The following is a 24,687-nucleotide window of genomic DNA, read 5'->3' as shown; positions in this document are numbered from 1 at the left end:
GGTTAATTGGGATGGATGGTGCAAGCACACTGGGCAGAAGAAGGGCAGAGGACAAGCATGGAGGCAGGCACAGTTAATGTGGCTGGGGAGATGTGTCTAGGTGACAGCAGGGGATGGGCCACAGTGGGAGTGGAGACTGGGGCTGTGGGCTCAGGGCGCCCGGCTGAGGGGTAAGGCCTTGTTCAGTAGGCAGTACAATCAGGATGATCTTCTAGGATTGCGGATTGGGAGGTGGTAGATTGAGGGTGCTGGACCGGGAAAGGGAGGCATTTCTGGAGCTTCAGGTGAGAAGTGGCTTCCAGCTGCAGAGAGCGAGGGATGGGAGCCACAGAAACAGAGCCCAGACGTTAAGGACGGAGAAGGAGGGGGTGGAGATGACAAAGTACATGGGACCTGGTGACCAGGAGAAAGTTGGTGCCTTTACAGACAGGAACACTGAGGGGGGCGGGGAATGTGGAGGGAAGAGGAGTCCATCTCGGGATGTGCTGAGGGGAAGGGGTTTGTGGTCTTCACCTGGAGGTGTCGGGAGGCAGGGATGCAGCTCGGGGGAGAGGGCTGGGCTGGACACCTGGGTGGAGTCGCTGGCTTGGGAGTGTCCGATGGTTCTTTGGAGGGGTGAGGGTCTCTGAGAGGGGTAGGAGGAGATGAGGGTCCTGGGGAGCTCCTGTGTGTGGGGGGAGGGCCGGGATTTCCCCTGTAGCCCTTGGAGCGTGCACAGTTATGTGTAGACCCTGGGGGATGTTGTCATCACCCAATGGCTCAGTGGACAAAGGGGACACATTTAGTGATATGTATCATCCTCACTGGAGGCAGAAATCACCTTGGAGGCTAAGGGGATGGTTCTGGTGAAAAAGTCTGACCCTCCCCTTTCCTGGACGTTGCTCCTGGGCTGCCTGATTCTCTTAGCACCCTTCTCAGATGTCTCCCACCCATGCCCACGGGGTGACCACAGCTGAGACCTCGGCCTGGCCCAGGCACTGTGTGAGCCAGGGGCTGTACCTGGCAGCGTCAGATGTCACAGTCTCTATACTGAGGTGTTCCCTGTGGCACCTCTGGCCCAGGTGGTTAGAAGGAACAATGACCCCAGAGGACTTGTAGGTTGAGGGGTTACTGCTGGTGAATCTTTTATATATGTAACAGATTTCTATGCAGCTGTTAAGAATGAATTTCATGACCCAGCAATCCCATTTCTGGGTGTATACCCAAAAGAGTTGAAAACAGGATCTCAAGGAGATATTTGTACACCCATCTTTATAGCAGCATTATTCACAATAGCCAAAGAGTGGAAGCAACCTAAGTGTCCATCAATAGGTGAATGGGTGAACAGAACGTGGTATATCCATACAACGGAATATTGTTCAGCCTTAGGAAAGAAAGAAATTCTGACACATGCTACAACATGGACGAACCTTGAGGACATTACGCTAAGTGAAACAAGCCAGTCATGAAAAGATAAATACTGTATGAATCCATTTATATGAGGTTCCTAGAGTAGTCGAATTCATAGAGACAGGAAGTAGAATGTGGTGGCCAGGGGCTGGAGGAGGGAGGAATGGGGAGTTAGTGTTTAATGGGGACAGAGTTTCAGTTTTGCAAGATGAAGAGTTTGGGAGATGGATGGTGGTGATGTTTGCACAAAAATGTGAATGCTCTTAATGCTACTGAACTACACACTTAAAAATGGTTAAAATGGTAAATTTTATATGTATTTTACAACAGTTAAAGAAAAAGAATGAATTCCAAGGTTCACATTAGTTAAAGCTAAAGTGGCACATATATAAAAAGAGATCCAAGCAGGACCATGCTACAACATGGTGGGATGGGCCCAGCTCCCATGCCAGACCAGCAGTATGATCTGGGCGATTGTCTAATTGCTCAGTGTCACAGGTTTCTCGTCTATAAAATGGGTATGATAGTCTCTGCCCTCCCACTGCCCAGAGTTGTTGTGTGGCCTGGGAGAGTGGGTTTGGGAAAGCTCTTTGTAAACTGTAAAATGTCACGCAGAATCCATGCAGTGTCTGCAGAATCCACTTCATGCCTGACTCAGGGGTCAGAGCTTGTGAGCTATTCCAGGTGGGGCTACAATGGGCATTTCTGGTGTGTGGCTGCTCATTTCCAGCTGTGTCTGACCTGCAGCTTATTGGAGTCCTCCCAGGCTCCGGGGGGCAGCTGCTAGGATGTCTTCTGCAGGGATTTGGGGCTGCAGTCTGTGTGCACACCCAGGAAGACCTCACAGCTTTTCTCAGCCAGGGACCAGGAGGGAATGAAGCTGTATTGTATGTGATGAGTTAACTTTTCACCTGTGCATTCAGGATTGTCCCAGGAGATGTGAGAAAATAGACACACATAATTTCCTGTGTTCTGTGGTTCCATGAGGAACCCTAGTTGAGAAAGGCTGGGACCTGGCAGACCCAGAAGCCCCCCACCTCAATCCCTACCCCAAATTTGGTCACACAGGGAACTAGAGGCCCAGAGAGGTGGGACTGGTTCAAGGTCACACAAAGTTGATGCAAAGCCAGCACTCTAAACCAGGTCCCCAAATGCCAGGCTAGGACGAGGTGATGGGTGACACGACCATTCCCATTCCTTCTACATTTTGAAAAGGGATCAGTTCCAGGCACTGGGTTTCCCATTCTGGTTGGGAGACTGCAGTTGTTGAGCTGTCTCCCCAGACCACCATGTCTGCAAGAGCAGTGGGCTTGGGAGGCCTGAGCAGCGCCCTCCTTCCTTGAGCCCTGAGGTCGCAGCTCTGGCTGGTTCGGGGCTGTGTGTGTGGCTAAGTGCACCGCGGCCCTGGCATGGTTGGAGGAGGGGCAGCGGCTAAGTGGTTTCTGAAAAAGGGCAAAAATGATGGGAAAGACTTTGGGATCCTCTGGGAATCGGAGCCGCAGCAATAGCAGCTGCTGCCATTGCTGGAAACGTTTTCCTTGAGCGCCAGAGCGCTCACAGCCCATTCCTGCCAGCCGAGCAGCTGTGGCCAGGGAGGGGCCAAGGACCCTCACAGAGACAGGGCAGGCAACTCTTCTCCCCACATCAGCCCAGCTCTCTCTTCAAGTAGCACCGGCCTTGGAGCTCACCGGCACCCACCAGAGCTCACCGGCACCCGCCGGGTCTGGGCTGTGCCTGCATCCAGCTGGTGAGTCCCTTTTGGTGTTTGAGGGCCAATGCAGATGTTGGCTTTAGAATGGCATAGTGAGCGTCAGAAGCTGGGCCTTACCTCTTTCCGGCTGTGTGACTATGGGCAGTTCAACTAGCCTCTCAGCACCTCAGTTATTCCATCTGAAAACTGGGGAGAGTAGCAGTGGCTGACTCGAAGGTTGTGGTGAGGCGTCAGTGGAGCTGTAGCTGTGGTGCACTTAGCCTGGCTCCTCGCAAGGACTTGGTAAGTGATAGTGGCACTTGCCATCATCAGGGTGTATTATTTGCACCAGAGTCATCCTGGGGCGGAGAGGCTGTGGCTGCTGCCGAGGCTGGTGGTTTGTGGCTGGAGGTTTCAGCGTGTTGTCCTCTCTGGAGTGAAGGAATGCCGGGCTGGAGGCAGGGTTCTTGTCCAGGTTCCACTCTCTCTCTGCTTTTGGCAGAGTTCCTCTGGCTTTTCATCCGCGGGTTGGGAAACCCCCAGGTCTCCATCTCTCTTTAAGAGATGCTCAGGTAGGCTGAGGGGATGAAGATGGTCAGGACTGGGTGCTGGACCAGCTCCCAAGAGCGTGCAGGGAGGCTGGAGCCAGACGGATGCTTTGGGCAGAGAGTGGGGCGGGAGAGCCATGGCCCAGGACGTCTCACCTGGATTAGGGAGAGAAGAAGGGGGGCTTCTCCCTGGTGGTGGGCAGTGTCCTTCCTGGTTCTGGAGTTGAGAAAGACCCAGAGGGAAAACCAGTTCTTTACCGTGTTGGGTTGTTTTTCCAGGACCATCCTTTAGTCCAGATTGGGGAGTTTGTGAATCTTGCTTAACTAGAACCACCATCTCCATCAGAAATCCCAAATCACCGTTGGAAATGCCCCTATCACTGTAGAATGTTCAGCTGTGACAGGTGCATTGCCATGGGGCTCACATGCTGGGCATGCCCCAGGCCTGGCAGTGACAGACTATCTTGTCCCTGTCCACCCTCCCAGTCCAGAGCAAATGGCCTCTCAGTCCCCGTCCTGCCCTCTTCTCTGGGAGAAGCTTGGTTACCAGTAGGGAATCAGGTGCAGGGTGTGCAGTGCAGATTCAGGGTTTATTGACTGACAGACTGATGGTACTGTGTGGGCAGCCTCATGTTTATTGGATTTGGTTGGATTTGGACTGCGCAGAGAAAGAGGCAAAGCTGCTAAATGAGAACATCGCTGAAAGGTTTGCAAAAAGAGGCTCCTGCTGATATGTGCTCTCTTGTTGGGCTGTAAGAGCTGCCAGTCAGGCATCCGGTTTATTCTTGGTTTTGCAGCCAGCTTTAGTCAAGGGGGGACATTCCTGGGAGACCCAGCTGTGGCATATGGCCTAGGTCTTCCTCGTACTTCATTTTGTGTTTTGAGTTTCCTGGGACTTCTGGTTGGAAGGGCATTGTCCCTGCCTGCCTGGCTCCAGGGCTGGGAGGGGCTGATCTCATCGTCCCACAGGCCCTGGTGTGAGGTCTGGGGCTGAGTTTAGTGGCCAAGAAAGAGCTCTGAGCCTTCCAGAGAGGTGGTAGAGGGCTGGAGATGCCCTGGAGCCAGGCTGCCTGGGATCAAATCCAAGCTCCTCCTCTTACTAACTGTGTGACCTCGGGCAAGTCATGTAACTGCTCTGTGCCTTTGTTTCCTCATCTGTAGAGTATTACCTCTCAGAGATGTGAGAATGAAGCGAGTGGATGCATGTAAAGCATCAGAACAGTGTTTGCACGTGCTCAAACACGTCAATTATTTTCATTCTCACTGGCCTCCTGTGCCTTTTAAATGGGGACAGGCTCTCCATCATATGAACAGTCCTTGGCAGGAAGTTATCTTCTGAAAGCACAGACTAGCACCCTGTGTTCATGCTTCCAAAGCTTCTTACGGCTTCCTACCATCCAAGCAATAACGGCCACCTCCTACTCCTTGGCATTCAAAGCTGGCAGCCGTCTAGCTCTGATCCTGCCACCTGTCCTCCAGTCTTGCTGGCTTCCTCTTGATCAGCAACTCTGGGGATCCCCATCCTTTCCCCAAACGCCAGCCCCCCCCCGCTCCCCTTCCAGGCCCAGCTCATCTGTCACCTCCTTCATGAAGCCTTCTTCAGCACCCTGGCCCTTCCTGTGGTCCCCCTGCCCCATCTGGCACCTGGTTTCTGGTTCAGATGGGGTCTGAGTCCTCTCTGTGCCCACAGCCCAGGGCCGGGCACCCAACAGGACTCAGTGATGGGTGTTGAGTGATGGGATGAATCAATGGGTGAGTGGTTGGAAGTGGGGCTTTCTGTGGCCAGGAACACTTCCTGCTGCAGGGTTTCCACCTGATGGGTGGATCAGAGAAAGACTCAGGGGCTCTGAGAGCAGAACAACAGGCAGAAGGGGAAATGGACTGGCAGCGAGCTCTCTGTCTTGTCCACAGAATGCAGCACGGTGAGGCTGCTTCATTTCCCCCACATAGATCTGGGCATCAGATTAGCTGATTTACTGCCATAGCCCAGCTGTGTGCTCTGAATTTTCACTGCTTGAACCTTTGCTTGAAAATGAAGGCCTTGAGAAGCCTCCCATTCCTCCAGTGGCTGTTTTCTGGACTCCAGCCACTGCTGGAGCATCGATCTCCCTAACTTCTATGCAAATGGGAACTAGAAGGGTCTGTATCTGATCCCTCTCATTTTCCCCATGGTGAGCAGCATAGCTCTTTTTATTAAGAGGTGGATCAGGCAAGCCCCTTGCCCAGGAGAAGGTCACAGGGCAGCGGGGAGATAAAGCAGTGCTAGAAATTGCTAGACTGCAGGGTGGACTGTTCTAAGAGGGCCACGAGGGATGGATGGCTAACAAGCTGGGCCACTCTGGAGTGGGAGGAGGCATGAGCAGTGCAGGGACCAGGGGCCCTTGTGGAGGAGGCAGCATCAGTGCTGGACCCTGAGGGAAGGTGGCATCTGAGCGGTGGTAGGATCTGGGCAAGAGGAGAAGGAGGAAAAAGCTCCCCAATTGGAGGCACCACAGGAGCAAAGGCCCCTGAGATGTGGGTCAGCCCTGGGTACCAGGGTGGGGGTGCCCAGCTGGATGGAGGGGAAGGGTAGGAGGTGAGTTTAGGAAGGGAATGGAAAACAATATCAACACAAGTTTATGGCCATATGTGCCAGCTTAACTCCAGGTGTTCAGGCCTGGAAGGCCCACCAGCCCCAAATCACTTAAAGTCTAAAAGTTCAGGGCTAGGATGCTTGAATATACTAATTTCGCAAAATGACAAAAAGCACAAATGCCCCCTACAAACTCAGTAGTTACAATGACCAGGTCGAAGAGCACATGGTGGTTGATGGGGACATATGGCACAGGAGGGGCCTGTAGTGTGGAGCGTGAGTGTTGCAGTCCCTGCTGGCCACCCTGTTCCTGGGACGCAGACGCCCGGCTGAGCTATCCTCATCACCAGTTCCTCCCTGAAGGCACAGCCAGCAACAGCCACTCCCACTGCTCCCTTATTCTGATCTCGGCGGGAGGCAGAGCAGGGGTTAGCATCTCCACTCTGCAGATGAGGCAACCGAGGCCCAGAGAAGAGGAGCGACCCAACCAAGTCCCTCAGAACCTGACGGCTCCACGCTGGGAGGCCTGTGCATCCCCAGAGGCTGAGACCCATGTGGCTGCTAGGCCTGCTCACCCGTGAAAGCTTCTCTTCTGGGGGGGTTCGGAGCAGTGACTCTTGGACCTCTGGGATGTCCTGCTTCACAGGAGCCTCTGCAAGGAGGGCAGTAGGGGCAGAGTCGTGTAGTCCTGGAGCTGGGAACAAACCTGATCTCGGTGGCTGCCCACAGGCTGCCTCTTGGGCCACAGAGGATCTGGAGAGGATGAAGAAATGGGGGAGCTCAGACTCAGGGGATTCTGAGGACCTGCCCCAAGAGGACTCCTGCCCAGACCCCCAAGATGGAGACCCTGACTTCAGGCCACCTCCAGCCAAACCCCCCATCTTCCCTGTGACCAAGAGCCACAGTCAGCTCTTTGGGAAGTGTGGCTTGGTGGAAGCATCCTCCACAGACTGCTCTTACGAGGAAGGCCACCCGGCCTCTTGCCCGGCCATCACTGTCAGCCCTGTTGTCATCATCCAGAGGCCTGGGGATGGCCCCATCTGTACCAGGTAAGCTGCATCTAGAGCCCGGCTCTTCTCCCACCAGGAGCCCAGCTGGCTCAGTTGGCTGAGGCCCCAGCCATAGAGACACCACATTGTGCTCCTTCTTATGGGCTGAAGGTCACAGAGCAAGAGAGCTGGGAAACGTTCAGGGGTTGTCTGGTCCAGTGCTTGCCCTCATAGGACTTTCAGGATGTGTCACACATGGATGCTGGCATTTTTGCTGACCCTAGCTGCCAGCTGATCTCTAGATGTCCAGGCCTGGAGTGCTCACCAGCCCCAAACACTTACACTTCAAGTTGAAAAGCTCAAGTCCAGGATGCTTTCAGACAGAGAATACAAAATGGCTCCAGTGAGGAGCCCACCAGCCTTCTTGCCTCCTCCAAGGCAGGACAGGGGCGGCCCACAGGCTGGCTGACTTCTGGGGCAGTGTGAGGACGCTTTTTCTCTTAGCAGGGGCCAGCAAAACCCCTCCAACCCCTTCCTCCAGTCCTCCAGGCCACTGCCTCTGGAGCTCAAGCTCCCAAGCAGGCAGAGAAGTAGATGGTCTGGGTGTTGGAGGAAGTGGTGGTGGCAAAGACTATCTAGATGACCCCAGACAGGATGGGGACAGCCTGGGGTCACATGTGCCCTCTGTTCCCTGGTACATCAGTTTCCTGGACCGAGGGGTGGGTTTTGTATCACGTTTTCCCCCCTTTTGGTTTGCCTCGGGGTTTGGTTGTGCTCCCGGATGAGCTCCCAGGGCCTCAGGGCCAAGGGGAGACCACAGTATGAGACCAAGGGGTTGTCTGGCCCACAGGCAGCCGTCCCAGGACTCTGTCACTTCTGGCGCCCAGAAGGACCTCTATGATCGCAGGAAGATCTTTGAAGCTGTCGCTCAGAATAACTGCGAGGAGCTGGAGAACCTGCTGTTCTTCCTGCAGAAGAGCAAAAAGCACCTCATGGACAGCGAGTTCAAAGGTGGCCCTGGAGAGGGTGGGTGCCTGGGAGGGGTCCCGGCTGCTGCGCCCTACTCTGAACCTCACTTTGTCTTGCAGACCCCGAGACAGGGAAGACCTGTCTGCTGAAAGCCATGCTCAACCTGCATGATGGGCAGAATGACACCATCCCCCTGCTCCTGGAGATTGCCCGGCAGACAGACAGCCTGAAGGAGTTAGTCAATGCCAGCTACACGGACAGCTACTACAAGGGTGAGGAGGGTGTGGGGCAGGCGTGGCTTTGCCCACAAGCACACCTGGATCCAGGAGGGCACCGGCATGCGTGGGCCAGCCTCTGAGCTCCTTACTCCCTGTCCCAGCCACTGCATCAGCATCTCCTGGTCCTTTGGCGGGGGGGGGGTTCCCTGCTTCCCCCACGTGCTGGCTTGGTTTCTGCTGGCGCTGAGGGCCTGTCCTCCCCTCTGTGGGTTTGGTATTCCTTGCCCCTGGAAGTCATGGCCTCTCTCTTTGCTACTATTCCTTGCTGTTGGTCAATTTTGCCTCCTCCTGTTTCTGGGGGTCTCTACTCCTGCCTCAGGGACTCCCTGGGTCCCCTTTGGGGATCCTGATCTGGCCTCCTCTGGTGGGAGTGGTCAACCGGCACTTTCTGCCCAGGCCCTCCCCCAGCTCCTGCCCGGGCACCCCCACAGGATTATGAGCACAAAAACAACAGTGTCCATCCTCCACAGGCCAGACGGCGCTGCACATTGCCATTGAGAGGCGAAACATGACACTGGTGACCCTCCTGGTGGAGAATGGGGCAGACGTCCAGGCTGCAGCCAATGGGGACTTCTTTAAGAAAACCAAAGGGCGGCCTGGCTTCTATTTTGGTAAGGAGACCACGTGGTAGACACTTGGCTCTTTGACAATTGCTAAGGGGAGGTGTGGGGGATGGAGACAGAGGGAGTTGGAGGCTGGTTGGTCCAGGGACCAAGCCAGTCTATTCCTGAGGCCCACCGAGTACCTGTGTTGGCCGCAGGTGAGCTGCCCCTCTCCCTCGCCGCGTGCACCAACCAGCTGGGCATTGTGAAGTTCCTGCTGCAGAACTCCTGGCAGCCAGCAGACATCAGTGCCAGGGACTCGGTGGGCAACTCGGTGCTGCATGCACTAGTGGAGGTGGCTGACAACACCGCCGACAACACCAAGTTTGTGACGAGCATGTACAACGAGATTCTGATCCTGGGGGCCAAGCTCCATCCTACACTGAAGCTGGAGGAGCTCACCAACAAGAAGGGGCTGACTCCGCTGGCTCTGGCTGCTGGGAGCGGGAAGATCGGGGTAGGGAGGGGGCTTTGCCCCCGAGCTGGGGGTGTGACTCTCAAGGGTGCTGTGGGACGGGACTGCCTGCCTCACTGCGGGCGCCTGGCATTGCCAGTGTGGAGCCCTGATGCTGTCACACCAACCAGTAGAGGTTGGGCAGGGAGCTGTTAGAGTAAGCCAGGGGAATTGTGAGACGCTGAGGAGAACCCAGCACTACACACGTGGCCATCTCTGATTTCCAACTCTGAGCATCACCAACAAGGTGGGGTGGGGGCAGGGTGCTGGGGCTTGGGATGGGGGTGGGTGGAGCCGAGGGTGAAATGGAAAGAGGCGCTGTTGGTGTTTTTCCATGGCAGGTGGGTGATAGGGAGGGTCCTAAGGGGAGAGTCTGGGGTAGGGCAGGCTCGGGCCAAAACAGGGGCATTGAAGGCTGATGGTGGGGCTGGGCAGTGAGGAATTGGAGAGGGGGGTACTTCTCAGTACCAGGAGATTCTAGGAGTTTGTCCCTGCTCATACCGAGCCTCTTAGGATGAGAAGACTGGGTTTGTAACCTTGGTTTTACTTCTTGGACTTTCTTTATTTCCTTCTGATTGGAGGTTTTCTAGAATGGCCCACTGCAGTCTTTCACTGCGAGACGGGAGAACTAGGGCCCGGTGTGGTCAGGTGATGGGTCTGATGTGGTTGCAGTTGGGGTCTGAGGCGGTGGACAGGTGGATCTTGCTGGTGGTCAGCAGGCTGCTGCATGGGGGTAGGGGCTCTCCTGGGGCGTGGGTGGGGTCTCCAACTGGGCCGGGAAGCAAAAGTGTTCTTGGAGTAGAGCTGGTGGCCCGATGGGGACACAGGCAGTGGCAGGGCCCCAGGCTGGCCCCCTACAAGCTCTTGTACCCCTGCGGCAGGTCTTGGCCTACATTCTCCAGAGGGAGATCCGGGATCCCGAGTGCAGGCACCTGTCCAGGAAGTTCACCGAGTGGGCCTACGGGCCTGTGCACTCCTCGCTCTACGACCTGTCCTGCATTGACACTTGGGAGAAGAACTCAGTGCTCGAGGTGATCGCCTACAGCAGCAGCGAGACCCCCGTGAGTGGGCTTCCAGTCTCACTGCACCCCGGCCCCCACCCCCAGGCCCTGGTCCTGCCCTGCCTGTCCTCCCTTCAATGAAAGCCTGCCGCCTGGGCCCTAGGCCCTGCAGCCTCATCTCCCGAGTCATTCCCACTGAGTGTTTCCCTTCATCATACAATCAATACATCACGATATTCCTGTAAAAACTTAAATATTTCAGAAGTACACAGACAAAAAAGAATCCTCCTTTTGTACCATAGGAAAAGCATGTAGCTTCATTATGTTTCCACAAAAGGGATCATACTGTACCTAATGTAGAACAACCAGCTTTTTCACTCAATGGCGTGTCTGGTAGACAGTTTTTTATCAGTCCATGTGGGTCTGCTTCATTAAGAGGATTGCTGCATGAGATTCCATAGTGGGGATGGGTCAATGTCCCGAGAAGGACATTCGAGTTAGTCGCAGTTATTTTTGCTACTACAATGCTGCAGGCCACTTGGCAGGGGTTTGAGAATTTTTCTATGAAAGATACCTGGAGTTGGAATTGCTGAGTCAAAAAGCAGGTAGATTTTAATATTTTAATAACTATTGCCAAATTGTCCTCCCAAAAGACTGCATCCATGCACCTGCCACTACCAGTGGCTACACATCCACCCATGTCCTTGCCAACCTGGGTGTCGTCAATCTTTTTTTTTTTTTTTTTTTAAAAACTAGCTGAAGTCCATGGAGGTAAAAATGTTATCTTATTGATGTCTTAGTTCTCATTTTCCTGGTTACCGTGATGTCGGGCATTGTTTTACATGTTTAGTGACCATTCCTATTCTTTGGTAGATTTCCTGTTCATTATCCTTTGCCATCTCTTCTATCGGGCTTTTGGTCTCATCCCTTTTGGTTTGTAGATGCTCTTATTATAGATTGAACTGATCCTTTCTCTACTGCATATGTTGCAAATATTTAATTTTCTCCCAGTCTGCCTCTTGTCTTTTTAACTTCGTTTGTGGCATCATTTGCTTATAAAGCGTTTTCATTTGATGGCATCAAGTTGATTAGCCTTTTTCTTTTCTAGCTTCTGCGACATGTGTCTTGCTTTGCATGGTCTTTTCCACTTCGAGATTACACGCATAGCCTTCGATATTTTCTTTTAGCTCCTTTGGAGGTATTTCATGTTTGGCTCCTTAATTTATCTGGAATTAATTTTTGTGTGGATGTGAGGGAGGCATCTTAGGTAATTATTTGGTTTCCAAGTGAGGGTCCCAACTCCACTTGATGAAAAGTCTGTCCTGCCACCACTCCTTTGAAAGGCCACCGTCCCTGTCTGCTCTTTCTAAGGTGACACTCTGAGCCCCTAAGGAGACTAGGGGGTATCAGTCTATGCTTTCGGTGATGAGGGGCTGCCATGATGTCTCACAGGGAGAGGCTTATTCACAGGGGCAGAGTCCAGGGGAGGAAGAGGCCTGGCCTACTTTGTTCTGCCCTGTCAGCCCCCACCTGGCTGCCATGCTGAATCCGGGCCTCTGACTCAGAATCCCAGATGCAAGTGTTCCAGGAAGGCTGGCTTGGGTAGGAAATGGCCTCAAAAAGGAGTGCAGTGTTTGACCTAGAGAAGAGAAGGCTCTGGGGCCATGGTTGCCATCTTAATATCTCTGAAGGCTCTCAGGGGCCAGGAATACAATATTGGCGCCCCTGAGCGCAGAGCCAGGACCCCTGGTGGAAAGCAGGGAAGACCAGCTTTGCTCCGGAGAATAGATCTTCCTGATACTTAGCGTTTCTCCATAGGCTTCTTGAGGCAGCAGGGAGCTCCCCATCCCCAAAGGTATTCAAGAAGACACTGAACAGGGACTTCGTTGTGGGAGCTCAGGCTTGGGCTGCGGGTTGGGCTCATGCATCCTAGAGATGCTTGAACTTTAATAGAGGTTTCCTGGGTATGAGAATTTTGCCCCAAAGCATCCTTGTAATGACGGTATCCCTGGCCCCGGGCCCAGCCACTGCAGGAAAGGCTTCCTGGCTCCCTTCAATCTCATGCATAGGTAACTGCACTCCTGCCAGGATGGCCTGCCTGACCCAGGGCTGGAAATGTGAGAATGAGGGAATTTAGAGGCCCCTTCCTGCCTGCCCTCGGCCCCTCCCTGAGCAGTCTGATGCCAGGCTCTGCCTGCACCAGCCTCTTCCCATTCTTGTGGGAATAATAAGCAGGTGGGCTCTCTTGAGTGATTAGAGAGAACGGCAGAGAATATCCGGCAACACCATGAGCCCTTCAGTGTCGGGGGCACTTAGGGTCACTCGTCCAATTCCACCCCTCGTTCACTGCACACACAGGGGCACTGAGGCCCAGAGGGTGGAGGCAGCGAGCCGCTGGTTCAGATCTGTGACCCTCATCAGCTCCTCGGGCCCCGAGTGTGGTCCTGCCTCGTCCTGTGCGGAGATGCAGGTGTGAGCAGCACCTCTGTGGGGCGGCTCCTGGTAGGGAGTGGGCCTCATTGCTCTTTGCTCCCCTTAGAATCGCCAGGACATGCTCTTGGTGGAGCCGCTGAACCGACTCCTGCAGGACAAGTGGGACAGATTCGTCAAGCGCATCTTCTACTTCAACTTCTTCGTCTACTGCTTGTATATGATCATCTTCACCACGGTCGCCTACTACAGGCCTGTGGACGGCTTGGTGTGGCCCGGGGCTCAGAGGGCGGCAGGGGGAGAGGGAGTGGGCATTCCTATAAGACCCCCAAGACCTCAGGCCAGGCCCTGGACTCCTTCCTGGCTCACTGGAGAGATGGAAGGATCACCTAGAGATCTTTTATCCGTGTCTTCCCTCTCTCAGGCTGTCCTGGCAGCTACCCCCGCTCCTGTTCTCAGCCCCTCCTTCAGCCTCCTGGTCTGTAAGGCTGAGCATGTGGTCGCTGAGGTCTCCGAGTGCAGAGGGGGAGTGCTAAGTTAGAAACAATGCAGCAATTAGGGCTCTAAAGCATCTCTCCCCTCGCCCAGCTGGGTGTCTGCAGGTCAGGGGCTGGCAGAATCCATGAACCCATTGCCATCTGCTCACCTGCCCACTTTTGTTCCCTCACTTGCTCATTATTTGTTCCTTGTACATGCACTTTTTTTTTTTTGGTGAGGAAGATTAGTCCTGAGCTAACATTCATGCCAATCTTCCTCTATTTTTTGTATATGGGATGCCTCCATGGCATGACTGATGAATGGAGCAGGTATGCATCTGGGATCTGAATCCATGAACCTGGGCCACTGATGTGGAGCCCATGGGACTTTAATCACTCAGCCATGGGGCCGGCCCCTGGACATATACTTTTGAGTACTTCTTCTATGCCAGGCCCTGGGCCATGCATCAAATCAGTTTAAGGCCAGGATTTCTTTACCAGGAGCCACGGACTCCCTCGAGTTTCTGAATTGAGTCCTTTCCATTCAATACCCAAGTGCTTAATTTGCGGTCTTTATCTCCAAGGTGCCTTATTTGTAAATCTGATTTAAAAACTCAACTTCCTGGTTAGGTGAAACTTGATTTCTGTCTACGTATTAAGGACATTAAGTGACTTAATTTTTAGAGAAAAGAGAAATGTGCTAATAAGACAAGCTAGTGAACTAGTGCTTACGAAGCATCGATGGTAGGCTGAAAGGAAACCCACTCCGGGAAATGGTGGCTGAAACACAAGGACGACACACATGTGTGTGTGGGATGTCTCTCCCTCCGCCATCTGTGGGAAACCTTGTTAGTCCTGGGAGACCAGGTGTTCACCGTGGACTGTGGGGGCAGCAGGAAGCATATGGCGTTGGGTCTGTAAGAGCACCTCCATCTAAGCCATCCGCCTCCTCTCAGCGGAGCTCTGGGCTGGGACGTTGTCCGGGAGACAGCACAGCACTGTAAGGATGTTCCACTCGGCACCTGAAAGTGCCACTTGGGAATCAGGTCCCACAGAGGGGCCTCCTGGCAGGTGTCCCTATAATAGTGCATTCTCATTTGTGTCCTTCTCTCCTGATGGAGGCTGAGCCTCTTGGGCAGGGGCTGGGTCTTAAGCACAGGGTTGGCACCTGGTAAATGTTTGTTGCATGAATGAATGAATGAGTGAGTGAAGTCACTAACTTCTCTGCACCTTGCAGCCTCCCTTTAAATTGAACACCGTTGGGGACTATTTCCGAGTTACTGGAGAGATTCTTTCTGTATCAGGGGGAGTCTACTTTTTTTTCCGAGGGGTAAGCATTCCTTCCCACACTGTGAGTTGCCATTATCGCCAAAACAGAAAGCCAAGAGACTCACTCAGTGCTCACTCACTTTTTAATCCGTCAGACACGTAACGGCCCTGCTTGGGGAACTGAGAGATGCACAGATGAAGCTGAGCGCTGTCCAGGCATTCACAGCTGGGGGGCGGGGATCTGCTCAGTGGGTTCCCACAGGCGCAGGGCCATCATGCTCGAAGTCAGACAGTCAGGGCTCTCCACCGAATGTAATATCTAACTACAGAAGTAGAGTGGAAGCCTCTTAAGAGACTGGTAGTTAATTCATCCAAACAGTGTATTAAAGCTCAGAATAATGAAAGAAATCTACAATATACTGGAAACATTTTATTTTAACTGAAAACTTGTACATGCACATTCCTTGGTCATTCTTTTAGTATACGAACAGTCTATTCTTTGAATGTGGGACAACTGTTACATGTACAAATAGCCTGAGATTGTTGTGATTTTTCCCCTTAATCTTTTTGATCTAAGCTATACCCATTTTTTTTTTTTTTTTTAGTAGCTCACCTTTAAGGAGTATTTCCAAATTGTCGGACTCTGTCTTCATGGAAACAATTATCTTCAATTTCACACTTGTAGTTTATATTATAATAAAATGCAAAGCCACGATAGCAAGTGCAGTGGGCATAAAGTACTCTTGGCAAACAGGGTTAACTGGTGGGAGGGAGCAGAGCGTGTGGGTGTCCTGGGGAGGATCGCTGAGCCATCAGCATTCACTGTGGGCGTCAGTCAGAATGTTTTCAGGGAGTGGAGGGCACTGGTTAATATGGTGAATTAGTTTAATCAGTGGAAGCTGATTAAAGGATTTTTACTGTAATGCACACTTCTTAAAGAAAATTAGGAAAAAAAGCACAAATTAGAAGAAAAAAATTGCCCAATCCCATTATTCAAGCACAACTATTGATAACATTTTGGTGATTTTCCTCCCTGCCTTGCTTTTAGGTATAGTTGTAACTCCACTCTCTATTTTTAAAAATCTCTCCTGACGGAGTCGTGTAGCATGACCCTGTCAACCTGACCCACCCCGTTCCATTTTCTTCGTAATCTCTGCTTTGACACACTCCCTCCCGTGTTCCCCTGTAGCGCCCTTTAGGAGGCATTCTGGCTACTCACCCGTTTAACGTTTCCTGGGAGCTTACTCTTCGTCTTTGCCTGCAGATTCAGTATTTCCTGCAGAGGCGGCCGTCCCTGAAGACCTTGTTTGTGGACAGCTACAGTGAGATGCTCTTGTAAGTGATGCTTTGACTCTTATGCCTCAATAGCAGACCGCATCTCTTGGCCCACTTCCGAGGTTATAGCCATCAGCTCTCACTCATTCTCTCACATCCGCTGGGCCTGGAACATAGTAGGACTTCACAGACATGTTGAATGAATGATGTAAGGCACTCAATAAACGTTTGTTGGGTGAATGAATACTGAGGTCCACTCTGTGCCAGAGACGTTCCAGGTGCTGCAAATGACAGGCGTGTTCCGTGGGCTCACGTAGTTTGTAGTCTGAGTTAGATGTACCCTAGTTCATTTTTCCCATCTGTTTGTCCATCCATCTGGGATTCCCTGAGTTGGCACTGGAATGCTGAGATGAAATAGACATGGTTCCTTCCTTCAAGGAATTTCCAGTCTGCAGGGCAGTGTTTCTCAACCTTGGCCCTCTGGACATTTTGGACTGGATAATTCTTTGTTGTGGGGGCTGTCCTGAGCATTGTAGGATGTTTGGCAGCATCCATGGCCTCGATCCACTAGATACCAGTAGCACTCTCTGTGTCCCTCAGTCTTGATGATCAAAAATGTCTCCAGATATTGCTAAATTCCCCCCACTTAGGGGAGGGGTACAAAATCGCCCCTGATTGAGAATCTTGGCTTCAAGGGGAGAGAGATAAGCAAAAACACAGTTATAAAGCAATGTGGAAGTCAGGGGGAACCTAATTCCTTCATAAAATAACCTCGAACCTTATGAGCTTCCCTTGGAGGGCCCAGAATACAAAGCGGGCTTCCAGATGGGGAAGGGTCCTTCTCCTGGGATCTCTGATTATGTCCTCTGCTCTGATCTCCAGGTTTCCCTCATTCCTGGGGCCTCTCTATTCCTGGCAAGTGCAAGGAGTTGATTTCTCCTCCTATTGCAGCTAGCTGGTCCCTATGACTCACAAACCCGGTCATAATCTTGAGATACTTACATTTTAGCCCCAAATAGCAAATTCAAGGGCAGGGTCTAAGGTTAGCACAGTGCTGATTTACTTTACTAAGAGAGGCAATGTTCTCCTACCAAACCTTATACCAATGAACTCGATTCTGTTCCTAGGAGGATCCATTGTGCTTATGTTAAAAGTTATTTTATTTTCTCAAAGCTATGCATGCACATAGGTAAAAATTTAAAAAGTACTAAATTTAAAAAAAAAAGCTTATAGCCCATATAGGAGTTGGGCGTCCCCACCCTTCCCATTCCGTGGAATCCTCCTTCCATTCTTTTAGCTCTTTCTTCTGACATTTATGCATCTGGTAGATGAGACTGAGCATCTTATACTACTTACCCTCCTCCAGCCTTCCAGTATGGTTTGTAATAGTTTTTGTTCTACTCATCATTCAGTATTTACATTCTTATGCTTCTGCAAATATTATTTGCAGTTGAGTTTCACAATATACTATAACATTTCTTTTCTTTTTGCTTCTTCTAAAGTTAATAATTACCTCGTTTTCATTTGTTTAGTTTTCTTTGTACCCATTGTTAATTCTTCCCACGTCTTGAAGCCTCTCGGTACAATTTTCCTCAAAATCAATCACATAAATTATATGATCAGATCCCTCATATTTTTTTCTTGAGGGATTTCCTCCTGGAGCGTTGTCATCCCTCTCTCACTGGGCTGGTTGTCTTCTGGGCTGGCTGCTTAGCTGTCATCCTGGGACTTCTCTTTGTTGCCAACCTTGGAATTCATCTTGCTTTCCTCCTGGGTTAGAGTTCCTGTCTCTTTCTTGATTTCCCCCCTTGTTTTATTTGAGCACATCCTTCAGTATGTCCATCTGGTGAAAAAAGTGGTATAATGGCAGAAGGCACAGTGATAACAGCTCTCACGGTGCCTGATTCTTGAGTCCCATTGCTCCCCTGTGAACATCCAGGGTATTATCCCTTCACTAGCACCTTGGAGATCCCTGTTAACTCCCTCTTCACTTGGATCTCTTATTTTCTGACCCCCGTATCTTCCTCTTTCTTGATCTACTTCCTCATTTTGGGGGAGGACAGCCTCAACCAAAGAAAGAAGGCACATAGTGGGGAAGGGGGAGTACAATTTCTTTTAAATATGGCATGTCTGGAAGTATTTCTACTATAACTTCACATTTGATTGATAATTTGGTTGGGTATAAAATTCCTTTAAAAATTTGAAGTTATTTCTCCATTGTTTCCTTGCTTCTAGTATTACAGATGACAAGTCCAAAGCCATTGTAATTCTGGATGTCTTTTAAGACCTGTTTTGGTTTTTCTCTTTGTAAATCTCTAGTATCTTCTATTTGTTCCTTGTGTTCTGAAACTTAATGATGTGTCTTAATTGGATTTGTTTTTATCCAATGTTCTGGGCTCTTAGTGGGCTCTTTCAATGTGGAAATTTATGTTCTTTATTTTTGGCATATTTTCTTGAATTATTTCTTGATCTCTCTTCTGGAACTCCTGTCATTTGTATATTGAACCTCCTGACCTAGTCCTGAACTAGTTCTTGTATTTTCTCACTTATGTTCTCTCTCTTTATCTTTGGCTCGTCTTTCTGGGTTCAAAGCAACTTTAATTTCCAACCCTTCTATTTAGTTTATTATTTTTGATAATACGTTTTTAATTTTTAAGTGCTCTTTTAAAAAATTGTTTGCTCCTTATTTATAGCACCTTATTCTTGTTTCATGGATGTAATATCTTCTTTTGTTGCTCTAAAGCTATTAAGATAGTTTTTGGTAAATTTTTCTTCTTTTTACATAACTTTGGTTTTATCCAAGTTGTTGTTTCTCCTTTGCTTGTTTTGTTCTCGCGTGTTGGAGGCTGTCCTCAGGATATCTGGAAATCTTTGATGTCTGCTCGTCATTAAGAGTGGAGGACTAAAATGCTGGTTGCAAGCTCTTCATGTGTGAATGGGGCTTATCAATTTTGAGCTTCACTATAGGCTGGTCTAGATTAACCATTTATTGGAGAATATCCAAAGTCAGTCTATTGCATCTTTTTGGTCTTCTGCTGGAGGGACAAAGTCTGGCCGCCAGCTTTCTGAGAGCCAAGTGGAAAAGAGGGCTTTCTGTAATCTGTATTGTATAAAAATCACATTGTCTCCTGTCTTTAGTAAAACTCCAATGTTTTCACTGGTGTTTGATGAAACTACGTCCAAAGACCCTCTGTTTTATCTTCTCCAGAAAAGCCTCCGCTCTTCCTTATTTTAGGTGTCTTTGCCTCTCCTCCAGAGGTCCTGAAGTCTTTTGAGGCTCCTGGATTAAAGAGTGGGTGCTCAGCTTTCCCCACCATGGATTCAGATTTGGCTCTCTTGGGTCTGCCAAGTCAGTTTCCATTTGTCCACTGCTTCCCAGCTTCCAAAATCCCTATGTGGGGACTCCATTTGCCACCCAAGGCAGCCCTTTACCTATTTCAACTGGCATTAGTTCATATTTTGGCCACGGTTCTGCAAATGCAGAGGAATAGTTATTCTTTGCAGTAGAACTCCCATTGATGAGACAGTTTATTGACATCAGTTTTCAGTAGCCTCACATCAGCAGAAGGGCCTGTTTGGCTGGGTTCTCTCACACAGACGGGAGGTGAGGTGGTCCACAGTGAACATGTAGCTGGGGGACCTTTGGGCAGAGGCCGTGATGAACACGGAGACCTGGGATGAATAAGTGCAGAAGGGACCACTGAGCAGACTCTATCATAGGACTGTCCAGATGTCCTCCACCCTGTCCAGGCCTCCTATTGGGCAACCCCCACCCAAATAAGGAGCTGAGGGACATCTTCCCTGGCTCTGCTCCTGAGTTTGAGGGCATGACCAACAGACTCTACCCGTGGTTTTTCGGGAGAGTGTGGCCTGTCCCTCCTCCCGGGCCTAGGCCTCTTAGGTTCTCTGTTGTCCTGAGGCTCTTGTTCCCGGGACTGGGCAGGGACGTTGTTGGGGCTAAAGCAGTGTTTCTTAGCACTTCATCATTACTGCCTTTTTAGACTTTTTTTCCTAATTGCCCCTCCCATGAAACTAATACCACAAATATACTGTATAGCTGTTTATGTACTGTATTTATATCTGTGCTTTTGTATAAAGAAAATAACATTTTAAGACACCCGTCCCCTCCCCCGAACCAATATTTGCCCTCTTGGGGGTGACATTGCTCCCACTTAGAACCACGGCCTGAAGGAGGTAGGACCCCCAGCCTACCTCCCACCACAGCCTTTGGTCTGTATCTCTGAGGAGAGGCCCAGGCTGCTGGGGTCTTCTTGTGTGGGGGTGCCAGGCCTCTGGGTGCCCTGAGTCAGAGCTTCCTTGTCCATCCACCCTCAGCTTTGTGCAGTCGCTGTTCATGCTGGGGACCGTGGTGCTATACTTCTGCCACTGCAAGGAGTACGTGGCCTCCATGGTGTTCTCCCTGGCCATGGGCTGGACCAACATGCTCTACTATACCCGTGGCTTCCAGCAGATGGGCATCTATGCCGTCATGATCGAGAAGGTGGGTGCCAGTGCCCGAGTGGGTTCTCTAAAGAGCCACTTTACCTTGTGAGTGTGGGGGTCACGGTCCCACAAATTCTGTCTACCCTATGTACAGCCTGGGGAAGTGCTGGTTTGGCTCAGGACCCACTTTCCCAGCGAATTCCTCAAGAATCAGGCAATCTGGCCTTGACTTAGGTTTGGTGCTCCCCTGAAACTTGGCGCCCCTGTATACCAGGCCCCCCTCTCCAGAACAAGGGCCCTGAGGAGCTGCGGATGACTCCCTCATGACACTGGAGCTGATAGCCACCAAACCCAGCCCTCCTGCATGTTCTCTGGCTCCCCTGGGGCTCCAGGTTAACCCCCAGGCTGACGCAGTCCTGGCCCTGCCTGGGCCCCGACACAGTTCTGACAAGCCTGCTCTCTCCTGCAGATGATCCTGAGAGACCTGTGTCGCTTCATGTTTGTCTACCTCGTTTTCCTGTTCGGGTTTTCCACAGGTAACAGGCGTGGCCGGGGCTGGTAGGAAGCCAGGGCTCCTGCTCCCCCAGCTTCCCTAGAGAGGACTCTGCAGGGCTGAGTGAGGAGGGGCCCGGTGGGGTGTGTGTCTGCAGGTGACACTGAGCACGCCGAAATGAGCAGGAGAACCTGGAAATGGGATTCATAAATCATTTAATTTTTGAAGTACAAAGTGTTGCTTGCCTATAGGATAGCTGCATTTTAGCTCAGTTTTTTTTCCTCTAAATTTTATTTTGACACTATTTCAGACTTACAGAAAGTCGCAAAAAATAGTACAAATCTCTCTACACTCTTTGCCCATATTCCCCAAATTTTACATTTTTAGCACTTTATCTCCCTGCTATACTCCATACACACACACACACACACACACACACACCCCACACACTTGAAAGGAAAACAGAGTAAATTGCAGACACAATCAGCCCTTTCCCACTAAATACTTCAGGACATTCTCTCACATAAACACAGTATAATGATCAAAATCAGGAAATTAACATTGATACAGTACTGTTAGCCAGTCTAACAACCTTATTCCAATTTCACCAATTATCCTAATAATGTCTTTTACAGAGAAGGAAAATCCAGACCATGCATTACGTTCATTGCTCAAGGCTCTCTCCTCTCCTTCGGTCTGGAGCAGTTCCTCAAATGTTTCCTTGTCCTTTGTGACCTTGGCATTTTCAATGATAAAGGCCAGTCTGTGCAGTGTCTCTCCATTTGGGTCTGTCCGATGTTCCCTCGTGATTAGATTCAGGTGTGCATCTTCGGTAAGAATATCAAGGAGGGAACGTGTGTCTTCCTCAGTGCGCTGTATCAGGAGTCTCACACTGACCGTCCCATTTCTGGTGAGGTTAACTTTGATTGCTTGGTTTTGGTGATTCTGCCAGATTTCTCCCCTGTCAAGGTTTTATCTTTCCCTTTGGAACTGGTAAGTAATTTGTGAGGAGATGCATTAGACTATGTCTAGACACCCTGTTTGTCATCAAAGTTTCTCCCAGTGGTTTGAGCATCCACTGCTGGTTCTCACTGGAATCACCTAATCCTCATAGTTGCCAAATGATGACGTTCTGACTTTGTTTCTTCTGCCTTTGTTTGCTGGCATTCTATTGTAAGGAAGAACTTTCCATTCTCCCACATTTAATTATTGACATCGGTATGGCCTCGTAGATTCTTTTTGTTTTTTGATGGATTCTCACTTTGTTAAATGGTTATCGCTCCTTACTATTATCACCTACTTCGATGCTCAAATCGTCTGAGAAGTTGTCATTGGGAGCCTCTTCAAGCTGGTTCCTGTGCCCTTTTGACACATCCACATAATTATTTGAGCACCTGGCTCCGCTGTGATCCTCCTCTGAGTCCTGCAGTTACGCGGCTCGCACGCTATACCCTCTCCCAGCCCCGCCCTGCAGCCTGTTTTGGAAGCTTAGTCTGGGAGTTAGGGGCGGCTTTGACAAGGGCTTTGCCTCGTATGGATTGGCGTGGGCTCTGGCACCTGGTCTGAAGGCCCTGGGGTCAGTAGCCACGGGAAGGGGTTAGGCCCCGGGGGTTAGTGGATCCCGGATATGCAGTAACCACAGGACACAACTGCCACAGAAGCTCTCAGGCTCCGGACTACATTTCCCAAAGAAGAGTGCAGAATACTGCAGGAGGCCATTCTGCTCTGAGCTGCTTAGCCCCCACAGTTCTGGAAGGGGCTGGCTCTGGGCCACCCTCTAAGAGGCACAGGCAGACAGGGTGTCACTGAGAAATTGGGCGTGGATCCAGGGCTGATATGTAAGATTAGGCATGTTGTGCACTGCACAAAGGTGGCTGTATTCTCATTGTAAATCTGGATTTGTATATTTATTTCAACATTTTTTTCCTAGCAGATGATGATAAAGTTCTTATTGTAACGAAACAGTATATTATGACAATTTTCTGATAGTTTTGAAGAAAAGGGTGCTTATTATTATTATTATTATTATTTATTATTATTTTTTAAAGATTTTATTTTTTCCTTTTTCTCCCCAAAGCCCCCCGGTACATAGTTGTGTATTCTTCGTTGTGGGTTCCTCTAGTTGTGGCATGTGGGACGCTGCCTCAGCGTGGTCTGACGAGCAGTGCCATGTCCGCGCCCAGGATTCGAACCGACGAAACACTGGGCCGCCTGCAGCGGAGCGCGCGAACTTAACCACTCGGCCACGGGGCCAGCCCCTATTATGATTATTTTTTAAATTCACACAAAGGTGCTGCATAGCCAAGTAGCATCCCCGCAGCAGACCCATCCTGGGGTAGCGGGTGTGTATATTGGGGGACCTGGGCTCTTGGCTTCCATCCAGCCACACCCCTCCCTCCCTATGCCCTGTAGCGGTGGTGACACTGATTGAGGACGGGAAGAATGACTCCGTGCTGGCTGAATCCACGTCACACAGGTGGCGAGGGCATGGCTGCCGGTCACCTGACAGCTCCTACAATAGCCTGTACTCCACGTGTCTGGAGCTGTTCAAATTCACCATCGGAATGGGCGACCTGGAGTTCACGGAGAACTACGACTTCAAGGCTGTCTTCATCATCCTGTTGCTGGCCTACGTGATTCTCACCTACATCCTCCTGCTCAACATGCTCATCGCCCTCATGGGGGAAACCGTCAACAAGATCTCGCAGGAGAGTAAGAACATCTGGAAGCTGCAGGTGGGTCAGGTGGTGGGGTGCGCACAGCAGGAGACTGTCAGCTTCTCTGTCTGCTGCTTAACACAGCTGGGCGCATGAGCCCCTGCAGGTTTGAGGAGGAGGTGGAAAGTCCAGCTAGGCCCCGGGGGTCCAGCAGCAGCATCTCCCTTAGCCAACTCCCTTCTGGCTCCTCCTGCAAGGTCATCAGCTGGTGTTCATAGACACTGTGTTTACGTGGGCTAAGTGGTCCTCGAGGGAAGGAGATAAAGGGCTTAGCCCTGTGCAGTGCCCACCTCGGAGGAACTTGTCTAGGGTGGGCACCAGAGACCAAACTCAGAGCGGGTGGCTAATACGGGGTGGGCCCTGACAGCTGCATTTTTTAGCTGCCTGGTCCACATCTGCCTTCCCAACTAATAATAGAGCTATCATTCTTATTAAGTGGCATTGGCTCTATGCCAGGTGCTCTTCTGTGTGTCTCACTTACATGCTCTCATTTAATTCTCACAACGATGCTATCAAGTGGGTCCTATTACTATCCGCAGTTTTGGATGAAGGCACCAAGGCATAGAGGAATTAGGTAGCTGTGTCCAAGGCAACTAGTGAGCAGCCCAGCTAGGATTCAGCCGCTGAAGTCTTGCTCCAGAGGCCTGCTCTTAACCACTGCGCTATGTTGCCCCTTCGTGAGCTCCTCAGGGAAGGGTCTGGGGCTGGTCACTCCACATCTCTCATGGGGCTGGGCAGGCTGAGCTCGTTCCATGGAGTGTGCACCTGCAATGGAAACAAGCCCAGTTTAGAGGCCACGGGAGGTCCAGCTCAGACGTGCTGGGGCTGGGAGAAACCCTGAAGAGGCTGATCTTAGCAGCCACACCAGTAACAAGGGGCAGTCCCTGGATGAGCCCTCTGCCCCTCCACCCTTTGTGTCTTCCCACAGAGAGCCATCACCATCCTGGACACGGAGAAGAGCTTCCTTAAGTGTATAAGGAAGGCCTTCCGCTCAGGCAAGCTGCTGCAGGTTGGGTACACGCCTGATGGCAAGGACGACTACAGGTGGTGTTTCAGGTAATGCCTGGGCAGGAACCAAAGCTTGGGGAGCTC

At 50.9% G+C, this 24,687-nt stretch overlaps 1 protein-coding gene across 7 annotated transcripts in view; it reads left to right on the top strand.

Annotated features, from left to right (window-relative positions):
• Positions 1 to 24,687, top strand: part of TRPV1 (transient receptor potential cation channel subfamily V member 1) — a 40,148-nt gene that overhangs the window by 9,725 nt on the left and 5,736 nt on the right. For 2 of the 7 annotated variants that reach the window (XM_070226446.1, XM_070226443.1), the window contains exons 1-14: positions 2,998 to 3,136; positions 6,929 to 7,248; positions 8,039 to 8,199; positions 8,277 to 8,429; positions 8,906 to 9,046; positions 9,196 to 9,494; positions 10,373 to 10,552; positions 13,032 to 13,190; positions 14,636 to 14,728; positions 15,932 to 16,002; positions 20,278 to 20,443; positions 20,855 to 20,921; positions 23,291 to 23,613; positions 24,524 to 24,651. In XM_070226446.1, coding sequence (XP_070082547.1) covers positions 6,962 to 7,248; positions 8,039 to 8,199; positions 8,277 to 8,429; positions 8,906 to 9,046; positions 9,196 to 9,494; positions 10,373 to 10,552; positions 13,032 to 13,190; positions 14,636 to 14,728; positions 15,932 to 16,002; positions 20,278 to 20,443; positions 20,855 to 20,921; positions 23,291 to 23,613; positions 24,524 to 24,651 — 2,228 coding nt within the window. In that variant the 5' untranslated portion in view covers positions 2,998 to 3,136; positions 6,929 to 6,961. Of the gene's footprint in view, positions 1 to 2,997; positions 3,137 to 3,243; positions 3,383 to 6,928; positions 7,249 to 8,038; positions 8,200 to 8,276; positions 8,430 to 8,905; positions 9,047 to 9,195; positions 9,495 to 10,372; positions 10,553 to 13,031; positions 13,191 to 14,635; positions 14,729 to 15,931; positions 16,003 to 20,277; positions 20,444 to 20,854; positions 20,922 to 21,513; positions 21,963 to 23,290; positions 23,614 to 24,523; positions 24,652 to 24,687 lie in introns of those variants that run through there. The other 5 variants (XM_070226445.1, XM_070226444.1, XM_014727972.3 and 2 more) reach the window with 5 other exon arrangements.

This window comes from Equus caballus, chromosome 11, assembly GCF_041296265.1.
Source record: "Equus caballus isolate H_3958 breed thoroughbred chromosome 11, TB-T2T, whole genome shotgun sequence".
NCBI classification, from domain to species: domain Eukaryota; kingdom Metazoa; phylum Chordata; class Mammalia; order Perissodactyla; family Equidae; genus Equus; species Equus caballus.
This window is presented reverse-complemented; position numbering and strand designations above follow the sequence as displayed.